This window comes from Musa acuminata, chromosome BXJ2-11 (genome assembly GCF_036884655.1).
Source record: "Musa acuminata AAA Group cultivar baxijiao chromosome BXJ2-11, Cavendish_Baxijiao_AAA, whole genome shotgun sequence".
Taxonomy (NCBI): Eukaryota; Viridiplantae; Streptophyta; class Magnoliopsida; order Zingiberales; family Musaceae; genus Musa; species Musa acuminata.
This window is the reverse complement of record NC_088348.1, coordinates 1,257,296-1,280,778: the sequence shown is the minus strand read 5'-3', so window position 1 is coordinate 1,280,778 and position 23,483 is coordinate 1,257,296. Positions and strand designations below refer to the sequence as shown.

The window sequence follows — 23,483 nt, the reverse complement described above, 5'->3', positions numbered from 1 at the left end:
CAAGAGACAGTAGCAGCCTTGGAATCGCTGGACCCCGCATCCTCTCTGTCCAATCACCACACGCGTGATTAATACGCGCATTTGATGAGCGGCCTCGGAACTCGCACCCAACTCCGCCGCCACTACGAACCAATCCCCGACGAGAACGTGGCCGACGCACACTGGATGTGTCGCGTGTGGCGGCCCCCGCTTGGTCACGTTTCCGCCGCCTCCATGCCGGCGCAGAGATTCGAGTTGGGCCGACGTGGGTGGGTTACCCAGTCGACACGTATCCCGGTTGCAGATAAGCATGGGTTTGGAGCCATTGGCCTTTTGCGCGGAAGGATTGCGTCAGGTCGGTTCTCAGCCGGAGGTCGGATCTGCTGCAAGGCAGGTTGTACCGATCCGACCGACTAACCTACGGTAATAATGACAAGCACGCATGACGTATCCAAGGTTGGAAGAGTCGCCGTCGTCGTCGTCTTCCTTTTGCCCCTTTTGTTATTACCGAAACGAGCTTTAACATTTACTGTTTATGAAAGACATATGACTAATGATACATTAATTCTCCCACTAGTTCTGTTCCTTAGCCAAATTCTGCAGCAACACACTTAAAACAGCAAGTGTTTTGTTGCTTTCAGCACCGAATGATGGCAATAGCAAGCATGGGAACGACGTATCTTCTTCTGCCTTGGATCATGTGAGATGCGATGGCATGAACAAAAGTCATGGTGGTGGTCTCCTTCGGAGTACTTGGAAGCATGCATCTGGTTGAGTAACATTACCAGTCCCACGTGCTGTGTTTACAAGTTAAGCTGTCTTCTTTGTGCTGACTTTTTAGTTTTGGCAGCATTACATCGCTTGCCCAACTCATCCCGATCTCAGTTCTTATCTTAATTTGCCATGTAATCTTTGATTTGTTTATCCATCAAAGTTTTAGGGGCATAAATGCAGATTTGCTTTGACCAAAAGTGGAGATGGGATGCGCACTGAAGCAGTTGCGGAGAGAAGAATCTGGCAAGGAGAGCAAGAGAGATGTGCAGGTAATATTTTATGCGCATGAGGTGACGAAATATGGAAGGGCAGTAAAAGGAGAGGGGGAGAGAGGGAGAGAGAAAGCATAAGAAACAAGGTTTGGGCGCAGAGAGAAAACAGAAAGGAAGAGGAGGAGAGGAGACGAGCAGAAAGTGGAAACGAGGGAGGCTCCACAATAATTGGCATGCATGCATCCAATTCCATGACTGCATCGGGACGCGCATAGCGGCCTTGCTGAATTCCAAGCGCTCGCTGTTGCTGCTGCTGTCGTCGCTCGGTATATATTGGAAAAGGGGCGGCTTTCCCTCTTTCGTTTGCTTTCCCATTGGAGGGACGAGCAGAGGAGGCCGAATCTTGTTAGGGTTTCGTCCCCTCCCTCTATCTCTCTCTCTCATTATCTTATCAGAGAAGCACACGAAGTAGACTGCGGAGATTGACAGCAGGTTCTTACTCTCTGTCTTCTCCCTCAATCACCGTCTCATTCTACCTCTGCCTCTGTTTTTGGTGTTTGCTATCGAGATTCTCTCTGCTTCTTGGAAATGGTTATTACACGGCGATTTGGGTTCTTTAATTGTTAGCTAAACTCGCGTTAGGGTTTCTCTGAACAGAAAAAAAAAGATCCTCTTTTTTGCATTGTGTTTCGTGGGTTTTAGGTGACCGCACGATGAGATCTCCTTGTCCATAACTGTTGTTGGTTTCAATTAGGGACATAAAGATGAAAGCTTGCTGTTGAATGCACTCAGAGCCGATGTGATTCAGGCCTTTCGAGCAGCTGCATCTGTTCTTGAGGTCGTAAGTTTGCGCTTTTGAAGCTGTGGGTATCAAGTGATTCGAGAGTATTCTCCCCTGCGTTGAGGATTGTCGAGGGCTTTAAACTTGTGTGGTGGTATCGCAGCAGATCGAAAGGTTCTGCCCCTGTTCCAGTCTCTTTCTGTTGGATTGGTGCTTCCGGGTGCTATGAGCATGGCAGCAGATCATAACATCAACTTCCCTCTTGGAGGAGTTTTCCCACAATCTTTTTGCAATCAACATGTAGTTTCCTTTCACTCAGGGACTGTAAACAACACACACGGTATTTTCCCCGGTGGAATGAACATTTCAGGTGGAATAAATGGAACGACGGCGATGATATTGGCTGGAAATTCCGGCACGCTGAACAATATTTCTCCTTTGGTATCGACTACTAATTCTCCCGGAAATATCCCCCTCGAGCCACAACATGGGCGTAAGCATCGTACATCATTCGCTGTGGATTGGTCCTGCGAGGAATTGGAAGTGATGAAGCGAGGCCTTGCCACGTATGTAGCAAGTTTCTTTCTTTTGGCTGCAGCTTCACGCTCTCTAATTGTTCTTAATATTTTTGTAAAAATGATTCTGCGCCTCTGTTGATTCAGAACATACTACCTGAGAAAATTGCATCTTTTATTTGCTATTTCATTCACATGACAAGCAATATGCCTTAAACTTGATTTTGGATGACAACTTCTCTGTTTGGCCCATTGCAGATATATTTACTCGTTACTGTAGCTTATATTTCATTTGGCCTGAAATTATCATCTATAGCTTAATCCATACATGTTTATCGTTTTCCATCATCTGTAAGTAAATAATTGAAAATCTTTTGAAAGCGAAGCTTTTTTATTTTGTTGATTTTTCTTTCTTCTGGTAGTGCACTATGATTCTATGAAGTCTGATCTTGTCATAGGTGTCTGCTACACTAGGCTGTCGATACCTTTTTGCTTGACTTATAGTAACATCTTAACATTTCAGATATGCTGGTGAGCCTAATATCATGAAGTATATCAAGATTGCATCTAAGCTTCCTGACAAGACTGTGAGGGATGTTGCAATGAGGTGCCGATGGATGACTGTGAGTATGTTTTTACAAGTTTTAAACATGGATGCAGAATACTCTTATGTTTCTTCACAACATACCTTCTGGACGGATGTAGTGCAGAACCACTATATTTCGCATAATCTGTTATTTATGATGCTCGCAGTTATTTGTTTCATAGTTTGTGTTTGAGCAGTTTACAAAAGTGAATTTGCTTAAACTTTCGAAATAGGTTGTTGAGTTTGGATGGGATCTTATATCTTGATTTTTATGAAAAGTTTTGACTGAGAGCATAATTTGTTGCAGTTGTGTAGGCATCTTGACATTGTTTTTAACACTGTTACTTGAAGGTGAGACTGTGTCCCTACTTCCTACTTACATGTCGATTTAGTTGGAAAGTCCTAGGAAACCCTGATAAACTTCCTTAGTTATAATAATCTGTTTCTCTTTTGGTTTCTTTGTCCATTTGAGCCCAAACTCTCAACCAATTGTTGTTGCAGAGCACCTAGAAAAAGAAAAAGATATAAATGAAAATATACAAAAACAAAAACACAAACGGTCAAGGGCAACTTGTAGGGTTACAGGCACATTTCATGACACGCCACTTAAAACCATGTGTAATCAGAATCTATTCAACATCCTAAAGTGAAACAACATGGTTATGAGAAACTGCCAAATTGGTTTCTTCTTCAGAAATTTAATTTGATTGCCCATCAGTGAAAGACTTGGATGTTAAGTTCTCTGATAGTTTTTCTTTATAACATGATGGTGCTTTTTGGGCAGTTAAAAGGATATTTTCCTTGTAATTTTTTTATTAACTGTCTAATATATCCCAGTGTAATTATGACTTGTCCTAGGAAACTTGTATTTATGCTAATATTTTTGACCTATTTATAGAAGAAGGAGAATGGTAAACGACGAAAGCCTGAAGACTATTATGCTGGGAAGAAAACCAAAGACAGGAAGGTAATTTCCACCCAAAAACATCAATTAGTTGATGATTCTATGATCAACATTAATACTATAGTCCAAGGATACAATTTAAAGAGAGAATATCAGGATCTTCTTATAATCTTTATACTGTTTTTGGTTGCACCATATGGGCTCTTTAAAATCAGCATGCTGAGTTTGAAATTGTTTCAACTTTTCTGTTTTTGTTTTGGTTAGTCTACGAAAACAAATTATAAATAATGAATAGCATCATCTTTTTTATTAAAAGAAGAAAAAAGTGAATAGATCTCTTGTAGATTGGACTTATGGTCTCTCTTTTTAATGTATGTTCCAAATAACGAGATTTGTGTTCTGTTTGTTTTAATGTCTATCATATCAAAATTCTGTGCAGGAGAAGGTGATAGGTTCTTCCTCAATGGCTAATATGTTCTGTAATCAACAAGAGAGCGAAGCTACCTATTCTTTCAAGATGCATAATGGGAGCCACAATAATCAATTCTCATGTGAAGGTTGGTAGGTGCTATTATTGAGGCAGTTCAGCTTAGTTAATAGTTAACTTTCATTTATGATTGAACTTGTCTGAAAGGCTTATGTGACTAATTCTTGTGACATGAAAAATTCCATTTCAACATGAGAGTTTTTTGCCTTCAATCAGATAAAATATTTCTTATCCTTAAGACTATCCATCAGTGTTCTTAGATAAAGATGAATATTTGCCCTGGACCGGCATATGTATATAATAGGGAAAAAAAAGAATGTGATTGAGACTCTTAGTGAGTGAGAATTCCAAGATTGAGGTTTGGTCAGATCCAAATAAGAATGTGATTAGACATTCACAAGTTAGAAGTCATTACCAGCTTCCGTTGTGTTCTTGGAAAATAATCAGAAAAGAAAGAACAGTATTGTGAGGATCTTCACAACATAAAACAGAAGAAAGCTCTAAAGGATCCATCACTCTCTTATACAATATGCATACAATTTTACAGTTCTGTGCACTCTACAATCCAAGGATGCCCTTTCGGATATCAGACTTGTTTCGGTGATCTGTCAGACCGATACATACTGGTCAGTACTGGTGTCCCATATGTAGGTACACCAGGACCAATGTTTCAGAGAGGAAGAAAAAGAGGGAGAAGAGGAAGCGACAATGGAGGAACAAAAGAGTAAGAAGGAAGAAGAGAAAATGGTAGAGGAAGAAGCAGTGGTGGAGAATGAAATGGAAGAAGAGGAGAAGAGGTGGGAGTGTACCTAGGACGAAGGACCGCGGTGGCAATCGTGTTGGCAGCAACGTCGCTAAGTAGCAGCATCACGGAGCAGCAGTGGTGGCAACGGCATCGCGAAATAGCAACAACGATGACGGCAGTAGTGTTGAACACTAGAAGTTTTTATTAATGCTGAGTTGGATGGGCCCCACCGCTATTTTTTATTATTTTTACTAAAATGGACTGGGCTGCTTGGAACGGGGGTGGTCTGCATACCGGCTTATGCCTGGACTGGTATGTACTATGTAGTATGTACCACCCGTTTCGTACCGTTTTGGGTGGTACAACAATCAATACTACAATCTATGATCATCTATTATGCCTAGTGTTCTGAACTGAAAGAACATAAGTGATAATGCATAGGAACTTGCTTGAAATGTCTTGTATAATGTTGTGACAATTTTCTACTAGCAAAGCAAGTTGTTAAATATATTAAGGGCAGTCATCTTTTTTGTCTAAAGCATAATTTCATTAAGATTGTCAAATTATAACAGATATTTAGATAAAATGTAAATTTCTTTCTATGGTTGAGCTGTTTATCTTTGACGTTCTTCCCATTGTAGAAGATTCCAATATAATTGAAACTATGCATGTAATCTTGGTCCATGTGTGGTTCAGTTGCTTTATGTATTATCATGGAATGGAGAACTTTATGCACTCTACTAGTTCTATTAGTCGAATTTACACATGTTTCATTATTATTTTCTTTTGTACATCATAACTTGGTCTTATTTATATTCTTAATATCTAATCTTAATTCTAAATCTGTTTCTCCTGCAGGCCCTGTGATAGACAGCAGAACAAATCATCTTCTAGAAGACAATGCAAAAATTTTTCATGAGATTGCAGTTAATCTTGAAAACAATGAGGTATACATTATAAGATCTTTTTTGCTATGAGCTGTTATAGTCATATTGTTTGGTTATGCCATTTTCTTGTGATAGACAGAAGAATTGGCTGTATTACTCTGTTGCTACAGTTAGCAGATTGATTGCAATATTATTCTTTGAGCTGGTGCATCATATGCGCAACCATAGAATTGTCATTTATTTCTTTTGGGTACATAATTACATGCACTAGTTGGTTACATGCTCCCTTGACGAATATAGTACAATTAATCCAACTAGCACAAGTAGAAAAAGTATGTTGGTATCTTCATCATATCTGCATTTCTGAATGATATAAGCAGATGCTGAGGAATCTCATGGCAGTATATAGCTACAAATTGTTTCCAAGAAAGATTTGATGTAACACAAATAATCTTTTTACTCTTCAAATTTTGGAAGGCATGATCCATGCATTTCTTTCCATACATACTTTTACATATCCATGCATAGTGGTAATCCTGTGTCCCTATTATAACAGTCAACCTTTTTATTTACCCTAAAATAACAACTATATTATTAGCTGGTCTTTTCATGTGGTGCACCCTAGACACATGTAACTTGCTGTTTGCTGAATCACTTTGGATCTGTTTTTCCTTTTTCATTGGAATGTTTATCACAACGTCCAAGATCATCTAAATTATTGTCATAATTAGCATTGGAGATACTCTTGTCAGTAAAGCAGGTCTAATACTTAAATTTGTACAGGTTATAGTTTAATATCCTTCTTAATATGCAAATTTCCAGAACTGAAGAAAACTAGTGAATATGTTCCAAAGCTCATAGAATGTATAAACTGGAAATTTTGGTCGATATAAATTATTTTATAAAGTTTTAGAGCAACCAGGGAAGCCCTAACCAGTTGAGACACCAAATCATTAAGAGATAAATCTTGGACATTAATCTTTTTAGTGGTATTGTTTAGCGGTTGTAGTTTATTAACATTTAAATGGTAGTCATTTCGCTTACCATTGGATTGGTTTCAAATGAACCTTAGCTGAATGAACTAAAATGGAAAGTGATGTGACCCATCATGGGTTAAGAGGTTGAGTCTTTCTCTCTCTTTTTTTTCCTGAGGGATATGTTGTCATATTAAGTTTAAAGTTTCAGTTAGTCTTGAGAATGATGATGAGTGCAATGTAATCAATGCTTTTAAATACACTAAGATTCTCAAATCATCTTCCTGTAATTATTTGATCACTTCATTGCCTCCATGTGGAATGTCCTGAAATCTAGAACTCAATCACAGCCCAGGAAAATTTGTAGATATTATGAGAACTTTATAGATGACTAACAACAAAATAATCTTCTATAGTTAGGCGAGTTTGCTAAATTTTATGTATGATAATGCATGAGTCTGGCAAAATAGTTGACCAAAGAGATGGGACTATAGCACCATAGATACTTGTCAAAGTATTGAAATGTATCCAGCAAGAGCATTTAGCAACTATGAGTCCATATTTCACAGGATGGTCTCTCGGCTTTTATGTGTTTTCTTGCTAATTCATAAATGTGTTAATCAACCTAAAGGATGATGAAGAAAAAAAAGGTTATTCTGTTAACCAATATAACCTGTTGGCATTGGTAACACGAAAAGATAATTCTACAGTGTCATATTCCTTTGTCATCTGTCTAGATTCTTATTTACTATGACCAATATATTGATAAAACAGTAAATTACTTGCGGTTACATATACAAATAGGTATATTTGTACAGAAGTCTTGATATGTTTCACTGTTCATTCCTTTGTTATTTATGTCTTTCCATCTGTTTGCAGATACAAAATAACATTGATCTCTTGTATCGCTCAAATGAGAATATAACAGCCATTTTAAATAGGTACTTCATCAATAAAGTTTTCATTTGGTAGTCATGATTTCGATGTTAGTTCATGGACAAGAATTTTCTCTTTTAACAGCATGAGTGGAATGCCTGGTATTATGAGTCGGATGCCTCCACTGCCTGTGTATGCCAATGAGAGTCTTATGCATTCAATATTCCCTTGTATTAATCAGGTAAGCTTCTAATTGTCAAGTTTTTATTTTAAATGTATAAGGTTTATTCATGTGTTATTGAAGTTTCGTAAGTTTAAATATGCCATAATTTGCATATTGATTGTTATCGCTGCTTAGATTTAATTATTGACCACATGATGGTATTATGAGTTGTAGCTGGGGATCGTCTCATTCTGTTTTAAATCTGGTCATGAAATTTTACAGAGTCGAATATTTTACTAGCAGATTGAACAGCTTAGATTATGAGATAGTTCAGATTTGGATTGACAAATATGTGCATCTTTTAAATCATTTAATGGTAAAAGAGTGGAAAAGAAGTATTTTCTTAGAAGAAGGTTGACAAATGGAGGGCATTGACAAATAAATGTGTCTTGAACTTCTTGTTCTACTCAGCATATCACCCCTTTTCTTGAGATTGTTTGTCCACTTGTGCCATTTGGCACGATGCCATTCTGATGACCCACCAGCTAGTCTTTGTCATGAATCAATTTTTTGTTCAATGATCGTTGCGCCAGCTTCCATTGTTAATGTTAACTATCCTCTGCTTAAAATGCTCATTTCCTCCCCAGCTATAGTGTTGTATGTGATAAACTCTGTTATGGGTGTTTGTGTGTGCTTATCAGTGAATCATATGCTACTACGGATTGTAATGTGTTATCATTTCGCATGACCTACTACTTGGTTTTTGTTTTTAACTGAAAGACTTGCTTAGCCAGTAAAATATCCTATTGAGGTGTGCATTGTTCTTTTTCTTTTCTGTGTTCACAATTTGGTATTCCTTTTGCTTAATCTCTGCTGTTTCCTATCTTGGAAGGCACATGAACCCAGCAACAGTCATCTTAAGGAAGAGCGAAGATCCTGGTGACTTTCCACCAAATGATCGGGTCCCTTTTAAGTGCACAAATTTCTTATGTAAATGCAAGGAAGGTGATCCAAGCTGTCTCCAATTAAACATGGCTTTTCACGGAAGAGAACAAAGATTGCATCCCAGAACCAGAAGAGGAGAATCAAGCACCAGGCAACAGCGACATCCCGACTCTCTACCTTGTGCTTCTCTCATAGAGCTTCTATGTATAAATGCTTGATATGAGAGGAATTTTTGTTGCTTTACTATCATGTCCTTTTCCTCGAGAGCACAATTTGTAACGACAAATTGTAATGCTAGAAAATAAAACGCTCTTTGTAGTGTATTAATCTGCATGTATAATTAAAGAATGAATTGGTGTTTTATCGCCTATGAATAATCTCTTGCATGGATAGGAAGCATCTGTTTCTACTGACTTTTTTTGCATGTTGTCATCAAAATCCTTCTACATTCAGAGTAGTGTTTAGGAATTCTAACTTGCTAATTTCCGAGTATGTATGTACGAGGACGACAGCTTGTGGTGTTTGAAGGATGAAAATAGTGAAGGCTAATTATATATTATCTTTATAGTTAATTATTTTTATTTTTTGATCCTTATATTTTTAAAGATTATATTGAGATTCTTATACTTATGAAAGTAAAATATTTAATTTTATTTTATTTTATATCATCGTTTCTGTTAAAAAAAATACTATAGGATTTATCATTGAGCATATGTTGATTCTGACTTACTTTGATTTACTATGTGCTTTTATCAAAGACGATGATATGAAAAAATATTTTTATCATAGACGATGATATGAAAAAAAATGAGATTAAATATTTTATTTTTGAAAGTATAAGAATCTCAATATAATTTTTAAAAACGTAAGGATCAAAATGTTAAAAATAATTAATTATAAAAGATAATTTTTAATTAACTTAAAAATGGTGATTCCGTTTAGTGCTAATCCGAAGGCTTCAATGTACACAAAGTTGAGAAACGAAGAAAACTCTGCCAAAGTTTTAGTCATGCATGCAGCAGAGACTGCTAACGGCCAACAGTTTTGGTCGTGCATGGTGTAGCTTCAACTTTTTGTGACGAAAGAATGTGGACTTCAGTCCTCCTTCGGTGATCGAGCTACCGAAGGGGCATGAGAGCGGCCATCACCTCCTGTAACACATTGGCTGTGTCGTTGTAGCAGGCCTGCGTCAAAGACATGCTCCGGATCCTGACAGCATGATCCAGCTGCATGCCATGAAAGAAACAGGAAGAGAACAGATCAGAAAGCTACGCTCAGCAGCAGAATTCGTCACAGAGCAAAATGCATCCAAATGTTGCACAAAAGAAGAAAGAAGGCAACCAGAATCGACGGCAGATCCAACCCTGTCCTCCATCTAAGAACTACGCCACCATAGAGGATGGGAAAGAAGAAGAAGAAGAAGAAGAAGAAGAAGAAGAAATTACCTGCTCCATGTAGTAGAAGAGCTTGTTGGCGAGGTCGGTGAGAACCTTCTTCCGCTCTTCTCTAGCGTGGGAGATCACCTGGTTGAGATCACAGTACAAGAAGGTAGACTTGAGGCGAAGGTCGCTACCCATCAGCTCCCACGCATCCTCGTCGTCGTCGTCCACCAGATCGTCCTCCATCGACAGGAGATCCACCACGCACTTCCTGATCCTGTGGACCGATCCCTTCCATTGCGTGCCCTCCATTGCTGCCGCTTCTTCTGGCCTGAGAACGTACACAAATGTGAGGAACCACCACCAAATCGCTGGCTACATCATCATGGCAACGAACTAGTTCTCATACCAAACGCTAAGAGAGAGAGAGAGAGAGAGAGAGACAGAGAGCTCCTCGTAGCTTGTTCAAAGGAAGCAGGACGTGACCTAATGGTGTAGTTGGTCGAGAAAGGAAAGAATGAGCTGTTCGCTGGGCGCAAGCAACCAGAAAGTAGTAAACCGGAAGCTACATTCGAGGATTGCCGCAGGCTTGGAGGTGAAGGAAGGTACCAAAATAGAGATCCCATGAGAATGAGGTGGAAGGAACATCAAGAAGTGGCTATGCTTTCTTACGGATTACTAACCATGAGAAAATACAGGAAGGAAGAGGTCAAACGGTCGTGGATGGCGAGGAAGGGGACCGTAGCTAATACGACTGGGAAAGGATGACGTCGCCCTCAGGATCGAGCAGTTTTCGGCGCCACGGCCGATCACCGGGAGTGACAGATGAAATCAATCTACGAAACAAGGTCAAGGTCAAGGTCAAGGTCAAGGTCAAGGTCAAAGGAGGCGAGAAAGACCGTATTGCCCATCCCAATCCAACGAAAGGAATCTCAGGTCAAATCAGCAATCCCAGATTCGGCAGACGATCACATTCGAGAAACCCTCGCTCGAAGCATCAGAGCAGAGGATCCAAAACCATGGAAAACACCGACTACCCTTTTGTTCTGCAAAGCTACAATGTCGTAGAAATCAGAATGGAGCTATTTCATATTGATGATCGAGACAATGATTTTGCCCAAGTCGTACGGTTCGTATCCCGACAAGGGAAGCGACTTTCCGACCTGCAGTTCGTGTTGCTCTTTCTTGTGCTTTCCGTTTCACGGCCACAGATTGAGTGGTTGAATGTTGCCGAGCGAGTCAAAAGACGGCACGAAGAAGATGCTCAGTGTTAACAGGAATAGGAAATCTTACACATGGAGCAGAGACAGCTGCCCCATCGGCGCACTACAAGTCCTGGCTGTTTGTTAGAATCGAAATTGACCGTGACAACAACTAAAAGATACGAAAGTTTCATGTTCTTCAAAATGAGAAAAGATGAAACCTGACTGGAAGCAGCAGCAAGTGCATCTGATGCTCCAAACTTAATTCGGTCATACCCCCTCGAGAATATGCATTTATGTTTTGTCCTGGTTATGTCGCACAGAAACGTAGAAGCTTACATCCGCCACAACTCGAATATTAGAACAGAGAGAAAGAGAGAAAAATCTGAGAAAAGCACTCATGCTTACAATCCATAATCATGAAGTAGCCTCTGAGGTGTGTTCTTTCGCATCACTCTTCCCAACTGGCTGCTCTGGAACTTTTGGTGGCTCATTTGTGACTTCACTCCTCGAAAAGGAATTGCCTTGGCCAGATCTGGAACCTGAATCATGCTCTCCTGATTGCCGAGACGTATTCAGTGCATGACAATGGGGGCAATAATAAGTTATGTGCGGAAAATCCTCTTTCCTTGCTAGTCCTGCAACACGGCGAACCACTTAGTTGTTTGGTTTCCAGGATAACATAGACATACAACACCAAGTCTTTTTTTTTATTGCAATCTTTACATACCGTTATGCATATGGCAGTTGCCACATATGAGAGCATAGCACTGTGATGGATCCTCACCTACGAGCAAGGATGCTATACGAGCAATCCAACCACCACCGTTAGAGCCAGAGCCTTTGTAGTGCTCAACAGCCTTCTGGGCCAGAGAAGGAATTTCTTGGGCACCAACCCCAAACTCATTAGGAGTTTCACTGACCGATTCGGAAATAACAGTGCTACTGCTTCTTGCATGTGATTGTTTCCTGTTTCTTAGTCCAGTGGTTTGAACGGGTTTGGCATCACTGCTTTTCACCAATGGGGCACATGGATTAGGTTCATCTCCAACATAAACTGTCAAACCAGAGTCTGCTCCCAACTTAGATGCCAGAATTGTTGCTGCTGCAGCCTTTGCAGCAGGATCAAGGTCATATTTCTGAAGACCGAAGGCCAACAATTAGTACAACAACCTCAAAGAAAAGAAAAGAGAACACATCATATAAGCCAATGCTCCCAGTGAGATAGACCAAAAAGATATGGCATCACACACGCAAAAGTTACTAATTGCTTAAATTTCGCACAAGCAAAGGACAAATTGAATCATGCCATCATATATATATATATATATATATATAGACACACACACACCATGGATTTTCCAGATTAATATGCTATATAGAACATGAGATGGAAGCAATAGTGTGGGCTGGGAATGAATTTTCTCACCTACTCCAGATCCCTATATCCACATAATGGTGAGACATAAATGATTTGAGTGCCTGACCAGTGTAAAGTATAATGCCATAATTATGTGGAGCTGATACATGAGTCCTAACGTGTGTTGAACTACCCAGCGTGTGTAGTGAAGTATCTAGTAAGTGTTGGTGTTGGACATGGACATGACGTGGAGTGTCCTTGTAAGCTCCAATTCAATTTGCAAATCATTTCACATATGCAATGCAAATGTGTATGCAAATGCATGTACATATGATATGTCAGTATCTAACAGAATTCTAGTTCTGATTCTCATTAGCTTTTCACCTGAATAAGCTGTTGTGTATTGTAAAAATTGGTTCTCTCTTTAAGCTCATCAATCTTCGCTTTTCTCTCAGCACGTAGCTTGTCAAGAGTCTTCTGGTCCTTGCGATCAACTACAAACAACAATTTTCGAATTACTTAGTTGAGTGCTCGTTGGCATCTACCAAACACAAACCATAAAAAATAGGCACATAACTCTAGACAATCTACATTACAGACATGCGAACAAAACTACTTCTGAGGTCACAGGCCAAATAAAAGAGGCTAAATCTCTAACAAACCCCAAAATGTCTCAACATGTTTTTTTCCTCTGGGAATGAAAATGCTAGCAAATGTGTTGCTAAAAGAAAACCACATGATAGATATAATGCATATGGGCATGCAATATACATGGAATTATCATCAGAAATAGATATCTGACATAAACATGGGTTGATCTCTTCATTTCAGGAAGAGAAGGTTCACAGTGGGACAAAGAATTCTTTGATTGGATCCATATGATATTTAGCATGTAATATATATTACCATATATGGTTCTTTCTGATCACATAGATGACTTTAGAAAAAAACATTATATAACCCTGCAAACCATAGGTTCCAGCACGACTTGCAAAAAAGGGTTTCTAAGATTTCAATCAGTTTTAGCTCAGTTCAGCTCCATTTCTATCCAGTTTGTTTCATTGATTTTCCCACTCAGAATACATTGTCTGTCTGAATATTAATGTTATGAATTGCAAAACAAACATGCCATTTTCTGATATGACAGGCACTGCAAAAAAATCACAAGAATTAGACAAAACTGACCATAAAAATATTCATTTTTGCACTTGCAAATCTTCCAAGCAGTGATTTAAAAAACGCTAGGCGCCAAAAGGCGCCAAGGTCCAAAAACGCCCGAGGCGCTCGCTCGAGCGAAGCGAGGCGCTAAAATATAAAAATATATAATATAATTAATAAATATAATTATTTAAAATTTTAAATAAAAATATGCTATTAAATTAAGAAAATCTATTAACAGTATTGAAAATTAATCATTTCAAATAAACTTAATATTAACAGTATACTGTATACTGAGCCTGCTGACTGAGAAATGAGGAAGCAGCGGCGAGCGGCGACAGCGGTCAGCGGCGAGCAACGGCAGCGGCAGTAGCAGCGGCAGCGGGAAAGGGAGCGGGAGGCGCGAGCGGCGACAGTGACAGCGTTTGCGAGCAACGACAGCGACGAGCAGCAGCAGCAGGAGCAGGAGCGGCGAGCAGCGGGAGGCGCGAGCGGCGACAGAGGCAGCGTTTGCGAGCAGCGACAGCGGCAGCGGGAGCAGGAGCGGCGAGCAGCGGGAGGCGCGAGCGGCGACAGAGGCAGCGTTTGCGAGCAGCGAGATCGGGATCGGGAGTGGCAGCGACAGCGGGTTAGGGTTGGGTAAGGGTTATATCGGTTTAGTTGGTTCGATTGAACCAACTAACCAACCGAACTAGGACCGAACCAGACCTAAAATCCTAGTTCGATCGCCTTGGTTTACCTAGGCGCTCGCCCGAAGCGCCCAGTGCCTGAGCTCGGGCGAGCGCCCAGGCGGCGCCTGTTTGAAGCGCGCCGCCTGGGAGATTAGCGAGGCGCTCGGGGCCTCACCTCGCCTCGCCCGAGCGCCTAGGCGAGTGCCCGAGCGCCTTTTTCAATCACTGCTTCCAAGTGCAAAAGCATTCTCCATATAAACCATATGAAAACTTAACAGAAGGAAGCACTAAAAGAGCATAGAGAAAATGTAACACAGTTGGAAGATATTACATGAGTGTAAAAAGGTGTACAACAGCTAAAGAATATGTAAGTTCAGGTGTAGAGTCTGAGATACTTACACATCCTTGTGAAGCTTACAAGGGTCGAATAAATAACAGAAGATAAACCAGGTAACACAAACATAGGTAGAACTCGTATTGCCCCAATCTGCCAGTTCAAATCTGCTGATCTGGTTGTCATGATAGCATAAACCACTGCTACCACCTGGTACAAATATCAGAAGTCTAAAAAATAAAAATAAAGTACATAAGGAAAATGAATTCAGTGACTTTTATGGTTTAGACCTTAGGCAACAAAGTATTAGAACACACCGAAAAATGTAGCTGAGCTTAAATATAGTCTTTAGACACCAAAGAATCACAATACACAGAAAGACATAATGGGAATATGGAGACCATTTAAATAAAAGATGAAAAAAATATGAAAGATCAGTAACATCATTGTATTTCAAAGTCATACTTTCAGAAATTTTAAGCAAAAAGAAAAAAAAGAGGGAGAGAGAAAAAGAAAATCATAAATTCAAGGCTGAAAATGGAAAAACAAAGTAGCTAGCCCGTACAATTAACAATCAGAACAGATCATGGAAAATGCTGAAACATGGAGTTTGTTTTCTGACTACAGATTAACTTCAGATAACATTTTATTTCATCAATGGTTATGCATGTAACAAATTCTCATGCTATAGAAAACAAAACTTACACCTGGTGGCTGGTGCTCTAATTGGCAGATAAGCCAACAAGGCATGAGAGATGATTTAGAATGATTAGCAAGTATACTTTATTGTATCCATCAATGACAATTCACGGCAATTATTGATCCGAATCACTCGTCTTCTCATCCTAAAAATCTCAAATGCATTCTGTGTGATAACAAATCAAACCAAGTCTGATCATCAAAAGTTATTCTAAAACTCATTCTAGTAAAGGTAACATTGTCTTTAGCTTTTCTACAAGTAGTAATTCCAGTTAGGACAAAACGTAAATGGATAAATACAGTAATTTACCAATTAGCTTTCTATGGGATTTGTTCAAAGAGTTCAAAACAAAACTACCTGATATTCTTCATATCTGCCACTAATGTTATTTTTATTTAAAGATCCTACACCCAGATGCATCAAATAACATTAAAAATACTCCTAAACAATCAGAATTCAATCAATATATCAGAATCCATTACAGACAGTATAATGCTAAGGAACTTAAAAGTATGAGGTTCCATGGTTGCACTAGAGCAAGAGGCTGAAAAATCTGATAATGTCCGAATATAACCATTCATTGCTACAGCTGCCACTTGGTCGTGATGTTTCTCATTCTCCATCAGACTATCAATTGACAGATTACACAATCATCTGAACATTTTGTTCTTCCACACTCCGTTTATTCTAAATCACTTTACAAGTCTGATATATGATTGTCAACCTAACAACATTTTGTTTCAGCCTTTAGTTAAAACATATATTAATCAAGAACTACAAAGCCTTCTACTGACTACTTGATGTCAAAATTACAAAACCTTTATTCTACCTCCACAACTTCCACCATGTTAATGCAGACTTTTACATATTATTCCTATAATTTCTAGAAAATTTAAAATAAATCGTACTATGAGACCCCTTAGGTTTCACAAAACCAAAAATAGTTTAAATAAAAAAAACAAGACAAACAAAAAGATGTAACATATATCATGAATCAACCACTGGAAATTATTTAAATAACTATTTGTTTCTCTAATTACAACTTCAAGAAAAACCCCTAATTATTTAAAAGCAAGCTGAAGCATCTGAAAATTTATATAAAGAACTGTCCTGTCATATTAAGAGTACTAGTTTCTGGGTACATCAGATGTTTACTATAAGTAATTTCACATCTTGAATAGGCAATGAGATATGGAGAATGACTAGGTTCCAATTTACAAGCATTTTAGTGGCATAAAGCATCAAGAAATGGAAGAACTAAGAAGCATACCATGTAAGTTTGATGCTATTGATTACATGTTTCTAGTAGCTGCTTATAGTGCATCAATTATGAATAATATGCTCCAAACCAAAATTCCAATATCTGAAGGACGCTAGGCTTCCTAGTAACAGTCTCAAAGTCGTGAACCTTCTAAACAAAGTACAGCAAACAAGGATTTATATTTCAATCTATGTAGATAGACACCAGCAGTGTCTAACATATCAGGTAGACACCCGCACGGGGTTTAATTCTTGCAAGGTATGCCAATATTACAATATCATGAAATAGAGCCCATGCTAGTCGGGGTCACCCTGGACCTCTCTTCTTAGTTTTAACAAATAAGGGTTGTCAGAAATGTGGAAACATATCTTTCCTTGGACAGAGACTGCAACAGCAGTGAGTTTGATCTCTTTAGAGATAGTAACTGCAGTAACTGAACAGTGAAAATGGTAGCAAAACCAGGATGTTCATGCACAAGGTCACAGTGTGGTTTCCCCTTCAATCTAGATAAGTAGAACTTCCAAAAACATGAAAATATATCTTGGTTTGGAAGCAGCAAATCCACAGTTCCTGAAAACAAACTCCTTTTTTTTGGCTCAAAGTTCCTAAGGTATTATCTAGTTGGCATCTAGACCATCGGTGCAAGCTCGCAATGACCCTCACAAGACAAACTTCCCATAAGTAAAAACATTTAACAAAGAAACATAAACTTGTCTGCTTCGTGTGTCATTGTTCTGAAGAGCTGAATAAAGTGGCATGCTGAACTTCCAAAAGCCACCGACTTACATTGAGTCTTGTGAATCATGACTGACTTTTAATTTGGAATAACAAATGGGGAAAGCATGTCTCTCGAAATAACTAGGGAAAAGAATCCGTAACTCCAGGAAAGTCTAGACATCATTTCCTAGAACGCGAGGAATCTAGAAATGGAATCACAGGCTAGCAGAAGAGAAAGGGCCAACTCTTCCTAAATTAGCTATGCAAGATCAGATTGATTCCAAAGTCCCGGAACATAATCGATCCCCTTCAACTCAAACACAAGTAATGTACTATACTCTTGGATCCGATGCCATCTATTGACCACAATCACACGGGTCTCCAAAATCACACAGTTAGAGGAAAGACTAAGCGCCATAAACCTCAAACATCGACGGACTAGAATATCTCTTAACCAAGATCCACAAACCCCAGCACGAGCTCGAAAACCCATCAGATCAATTCATAACAACCAAAGATGGGCAACGGGAAGTCACCTCAAGGATGACGGAGAAGACGATGACATTCCGGATCATGCGCCTGGAGGACTGCGCCCGTCGCTTCATCCGCGCGTGGACGGCAGCCTCCTCCTTGGACAGGTGCTGCAGCCGCTTCTCGTAGTCCTCGCTACGGCCCCCGAAAATCCACCCCCACAGCCGCGAGACGATCCCTCTCCGCTGCTTCTTGGGCGGTGCTGCCGGATCCTCCGCCCCACCGGCCATCGGAGGAGGGTTTAGGGCTTCGGATCGGAGACGAAGGGAGGGGATTGACACCGGTCAGCAGTAGTGATGACAGGATCTCGACGACGAGAGGAGGCGGAGGCGGAGGCGACGAATGGGATATGAAGAGGACCTGCTGCCGTGTGATCGGGTTGGAACATTCGGTGGGACGGCGAACGTACGCGACTTCTCGCGGTGACTTCATTTCAAAATAAAGAGGGGGGCGGCGAGCTGGTACCTCCGGGCTCAGGCCACGACTGAGGATACGAGTGATGAGTGGGTCCCCGCATCGGGCTGCGCGAATCTCAATGCATGGACGCCGCCAACTGGTGCCTTCATCCGTCGATGGAAACCGATTGAGCCCACAGCACCTTCGCATCAACCATCAAGTGAATTCTGACCCTCAGATTAAGAGTTATCTGCTGTCCATCCCTGATTGCCTTGTATGATACTATTTTGTGTGAGTCATGTGGCCCGTACTGATTGATTGATTGATGTCCACTTAGAAAAGTTGATATGAGTTATCGCCCCCCATCGAAATGTCTTCTCATGCCTTTCCCTATGATCCTATTCTCGGAGGTGCGTGAATTATTAGTTGCCGTCATGCTTTGCCTGTGACGAAATATGTTTTTGGCTAACCATCACAATAATCATCGGAATTGGAATAGCTAAAAGAAAAGAAACATAACAATCGAGTTGGATCGATTGTTATATTCAGTTTACTGTATATCAAAATTTATTTCAACATCTGACTTATGCTAAAGGTGTATATATAGAATAATATTAAGTATGAAAATAAATGTATATATATATAGAGAGAGAAAAAGAGTACTCATTTATATAGTATCTTATTTATAGTATCGTGGTGCCAGCTCTCGATGTAATTAGGAAAAACATTTGTGGTATAAGATGGGATTCCTTTTACAATTTTGATGCTAGAGCAAGAAATATCTTAAGTGTTGAGTTGGCAGCCCATAAATTCAACTCATAGTGGCTAAGGTAGCCCACAGCCCACACCCCTTTTTAATCTAATCCTAATTAATATTATGGGATATGGTGGCTGCGTTTTGAAGGTAAAAAAAATATATAAATACAGCATCAATGTGGGAGAAAAAAAAAACCACGGGATTCGAAAGAAAATGAGGAAAACAAGGTAGAAAATGAAGAGAAAGAAAGGGAAAAAGATAAGGATAACGTAGAGAGGTTATTATCAATCATTTAGTAGTGTTCTATCTCATGTTAGATCAAATCTACAGTAGACTCTTGCTGTGATTACTTTGGGAGGTTTTAGATAAAGATAGGCAGTGACGTGATCCTTGTATCCCAGTTATTCTCTTGTGATTGTTGCTAGGGTTTAGGGCAAGAGATTGAGATTTGTATATTTATTATTCTCATAGTGGATTATCTCTAGTTTGTCCCGTGGTTTTTACCATTCACATTGAAGGGGTTTTCCACGTATATCTTGATGTTTTATTTGATTGTAGTTTCATTTAATTTCGCTGCATATTATGGTCTTCTAGTATTTGTTCATATACAAAGGTTATTCATGTTTATATCCCCATCACCAAGCACTATAGAATAAATAAAAAATAATGAGCAATTTGGTTTTGATGATTATAGTCTTATCCATCACTATATCAATCTCAAATGACTTAATTACATGAGATAATCATTATCAATGATTCTATTGGGATTAGTAAGTAATTTTCAATTCATATAGTCAATGTGCTTATAGGATAAAAAATCTTAATATAAAAAAAATTATAAATAAAAAATATAAAAATTAGAGTTAGAAAGTATTTTAGGATTATTGAGCTATTGTGATTCGATAATAATAAGGAATATACAAATATGATTTCTTTATGAAAGAATGAGACTATAAAAATTAAGATTCAATTATTCTATAAATATTAACTTGTGTTGACATAAGACTTTTCTCTTATGTTCTAGAGTGAGAAGCTCTGAGATCCTAAAATTTTTCTCTTCCTCCTCCCCTACTTCACCCTCCTCTTAACTTTGTTAAGCCCAAGGATTCTTTCTTCTCTCTCTCCTCTCATGTCACCCTCCTCTTAATACAATCTTTAATTACAAGATCATTTAGAAGAGTAGATCATCATATTGATGCCCAGATAGAGTACCGGCAAAGATCACACATTTTTTTTTGGACAGAATAAAGAAGTTAGCCCAAAAGTAAAAAGTTTGATTAGCAATTTGAAATATATACTTTCAAGAAAGAGATTAGAATTAGTAGACGATTAAAAGAAGAATAAATATTTTTTATTTACTGAAAAAACTAGAGAAATTGATAGTAATAAATTTAAAATTTGGTATAGTGAAAAATTAAACACAGAAACAAATAAAAAAATTATTGATAAGGATGTTAAAAATAATATTATAGATATAAAAATTTAAAAAATATAATTATAGTTTTAAAATTTATGAAAAGAACAAATATTTTAAATATTATTAATGTTTATGCCCCGAGTCAGAGGCTCAGTGCAACTAAAGGCTAACCTTCTCCATCACCCTCTACCTTCCCATTCCATGCTTTGGTTGATAAAAAGTGTGGGTGACGACGACCTCTTTAAATGTGAGATGAAAGTAGAATAATTCAGCTTAACCTATGAGAGGACTAATAAAGTTCAATGTATACTACTTTGATATAGATATGCTAACAACTTGCCTTCTATTAGTAAAACTCCTTAGAACAAGTTTCTTTTTATATATTATCTTTCTAATATCTTCCTGAAGACAAAATAGGTGATCGTCCATTTTCACTCTTTAAATTAATTTTAGATTTTTAAGATTTTTTTTTGTTCTGGTTTACTTAATTTGAGTTTCTCCAGTAATAGATTTAACAATTACTTTGATAAAAAAATATAACTCTTAGATTTCTCAATTTCATAACATTTTGATTTCTCACCTTCCCAAAGTTCATTCTAACCATTACCTTATTGTAACCACTATTAAAAATTTCTAGCTTGAACATAATGAAGTACATAACTTAGTTAATGAATCATTCTCCCTACATTAACAGATTCCTTTCCTTAGTTTTTTCCTTTCTCAATATAAACAATCTCATGGACCTAATCCAAAATCCTCCATCAAACAAACTCTCTTGATAGAGCTTATTGAGCTTGAGCTCAAGGGAAATTCTCACACCCTCATCCTTGATAGATAGCCCCACCTACCTACAATAGTAGTCTCACACTAAAATTTGTTAGATAAAGCATGGTGATTAAAATATCAAAGTTTAACATAAGAAGAACCAAATTGTCTATATCCAAGAGGATGATGATTCTGTCCTTAACAACACTGACAATATCATCTCATCTTTCACTAATGGATTCTCTAAACTTTGGGCTTCCCCTGCATTTGTGAGGTTTTTCAATTGATCACTTTGTCTCCCTTGCTCAAACTCTTCTCAGCCGTATGCACGCATCTATGCAAAGCTTTCTCATTCTCCACCAAATGGGGCCTCAGCAAGAGTCCAGGACCAATCTTTTTAGTTATTTTTGGGATGTTGTTAAGGACTCCATGCTCCAATCTTTTTTCTCCTTTCATTCTAGTATTCTCTCCTAAGGAAGAACATATCATATCTAAATCCCTTAAAAAAAAGCTTTTTTAATCAAGTCACGGACACTAATGACTCTTTACAATGTGATCTATAAGTTTGGGCTCCCAAGTCATCCCGCACCAACACCATGACGATAGTATGCTTAATGTTAGTGAGATAGAGGCTTAGAGCTTTACCTGAAGTGGAGGCGGAGAGTGTGGTAACCAAGGCGGTGTTTTAGCTCCTCAAATGCCTCCCGACACTTCTTGAAAAACCATTTGAGTAAGAGCAAGTACTTGTTGTTAGAGTGGGGTAGGAATTGGCTAAGCACCATTATTGGTCTCGTTAATTGTTGCACTTCCTTCACTAACTAAGGTGGATGCATTGGTGAATAATGAATCCAACAAATTTTCTTTGGCTAATTCTGAAAGTACACTTGGACAAATTGAGGGGCATCCAACGTACACTTCGACGTTCCTCCCAATTTGGTGTTTGAAAATCTTATTTATCATCCTTTGATATATCGCTTCTATATTTTTTAATCCAAATGATATGACTTCGTAATAATATATATCTTAGTCCGTGGTAAAAGAGGTGTGTTCTTGATCTTAAGATATCATTCTAATTTGGTTATATCTCGAGAATACATTCATGAAGATGAGGAGTTCGTATCTTGAGATAGCATCAACTAGTTAATCAATCCGGGGAAGAGAGTAGCTGTCCTTCGGATATGCTTTATTGAGATCGATATAATAAATGTACATTCTCTAATTTTCATTAGATTTTTTAACTAATACAACATTAGTTAAAAATACCTCGATATTTTCCTTGAGAAAGTCGATGAGCTACACTTCTCCTCGGGGAAGTGTCACCCCGATCTTAACAACCTAATCAGGATGAACCTTATCCAGGGATGCCTCAACTAGTGACCCTATTAGTTTTGGATGTGGGAGGGACTTAGTGAATTCTTGATGGTCCAATGACGATGCCTCAGGCTGGGCTTTCTTTGGTAGGGAGATTATTGTCAAATAGCACTAGCGAGACTCCTTTGGATTGTTTCTCAACTCATCTGACATCGGTCCTTATTGAAAATTTCATCACCGTGTGATAGGTTGACATCATGACCCTTAGCTTGTTGAGTGTGGATCGATCTTGTTTTCTTCACTATGGTGACTTCGGGGTTGGAGCTGACAGTGGTCGCTCTTGCCACAACCTCTAGTGTGTCTTCTGGCATTTACTTAAGACCATTGTCTTCGCGGTTATGTATTGGTTGACTCTCTAGAGGATCTCAAGTATCGTCACCGGTGGCCTCTCCACCATTGACCAAAGAATGTGAAAGGGCCTGAGCCCCATCATGAAGGCTTGAACCATAAGTGATAGATGAGTTTCTTGCACATCTTATATTTCATTAGTGAATCGAACAACAAAGTCTGAGAGTGTCTCTTCCTCTCCTAGCCCGAGTTCGAGCAACATTATCGCAAATAACCTCGAGTGTATATTCTTGAGGAACTAGAGCTCACAAGAGTGTATATTCTTGTAACATCAGATACTCCTTCTAG

The 23,483-nt window shown here is 38.8% G+C and overlaps 3 protein-coding genes across 4 annotated transcripts; 1 reads left to right on the top strand and 2 right to left on the bottom strand.

Annotated features, from left to right (window-relative positions):
* Window positions 1–907: 907 nt before the first annotated feature.
* Window positions 908–9,193, top strand: LOC103970162 (uncharacterized). The gene is made up of 9 exons (XM_009383826.3): window positions 908–1,457; window positions 1,720–2,312; window positions 2,785–2,884; window positions 3,746–3,814; window positions 4,191–4,308; window positions 5,842–5,930; window positions 7,724–7,785; window positions 7,865–7,961; window positions 8,776–9,193. Exons 2-9 carry the CDS (start codon window positions 1,972–1,974, stop codon window positions 8,824–8,826), a joined length of 927 nt encoding a protein of 308 aa, XP_009382101.2. The 5' UTR covers window positions 908–1,457; window positions 1,720–1,971; the 3' UTR covers window positions 8,827–9,193.
* A 577-nt stretch (window positions 9,194–9,770) lies between these two features.
* On the bottom strand, window positions 9,771–11,112 carry LOC135627348 (photosynthetic NDH subunit of lumenal location 3, chloroplastic-like). The gene is made up of 2 exons (XM_065133417.1): window positions 10,274–11,112; window positions 9,771–10,054 (listed from the first exon to the last, which is right to left on the bottom strand). Exons 1-2 carry the CDS (start codon window positions 10,517–10,519, stop codon window positions 9,947–9,949), a joined length of 354 nt encoding a protein of 117 aa, XP_064989489.1. The 5' UTR covers window positions 10,520–11,112; the 3' UTR covers window positions 9,771–9,946.
* A 419-nt stretch (window positions 11,113–11,531) lies between these two features.
* On the bottom strand, window positions 11,532–18,556 carry LOC135627347 (uncharacterized protein At2g24330-like). 2 transcript variants are annotated; one of them, XM_065133416.1, is made up of 6 exons: window positions 18,147–18,556; window positions 14,998–15,142; window positions 13,154–13,263; window positions 12,140–12,548; window positions 11,818–12,047; window positions 11,532–11,715 (listed from the first exon to the last, which is right to left on the bottom strand). In XM_065133416.1, the coding sequence occupies exons 1-5, from the start codon at window positions 18,369–18,371 to the stop codon at window positions 11,827–11,829; spliced, it is 1,110 nt and encodes a 369-aa protein (XP_064989488.1). In that variant the 5' UTR covers window positions 18,372–18,556; the 3' UTR covers window positions 11,532–11,715; window positions 11,818–11,826. The 2 variants fall into 2 exon arrangements, with proteins under 2 accessions (XP_064989488.1, XP_064989487.1); XM_065133415.1 differs by having other exon boundaries at window positions 11,532–12,047.
* Between the last annotated feature and the right edge of the window lie 4,927 nt (window positions 18,557–23,483).

Coding starts and splice junctions, on each gene's coding strand:
- LOC103970162 (XM_009383826.3), top strand. CDS start 1,972: ATGAGCATGGCAGCAGATCATAACATCAACTTCCCTCTTGGAGGAGTT. Junction 2,885..3,745: donor TGAGGTGCCGATGGATGACT/GTGAGTATGTTT, acceptor ACCTATTTATAG/AAGAAGGAGAATGGTAAACG. Junction 4,309..5,841: donor TAATCAATTCTCATGTGAAG/GTTGGTAGGTGC, acceptor TTTCTCCTGCAG/GCCCTGTGATAGACAGCAGA.
- LOC135627348 (XM_065133417.1), bottom strand. CDS start 10,519: ATGGAGGGCACGCAATGGAAGGGATCGGTCCACAGGATCAGGAAGTGC. Junction 10,055..10,273: donor TCTTCTACTACATGGAGCAG/GTAATTTCTTCT, acceptor CATGGCATGCAG/CTGGATCATGCTGTCAGGAT.
- LOC135627347 (XM_065133415.1), bottom strand. CDS start 18,371: ATGGCCGGTGGGGCGGAGGATCCGGCAGCACCGCCCAAGAAGCAGCGG. Junction 13,264..14,997: donor TGTAAGCTTCACAAGGATGT/GTAAGTATCTCA, acceptor TGTTGTTTGTAG/TTGATCGCAAGGACCAGAAG. Junction 12,549..13,153: donor ATACACAACAGCTTATTCAG/GTGAAAAGCTAA, acceptor TTCGGTCTTCAG/AAATATGACCTTGATCCTGC.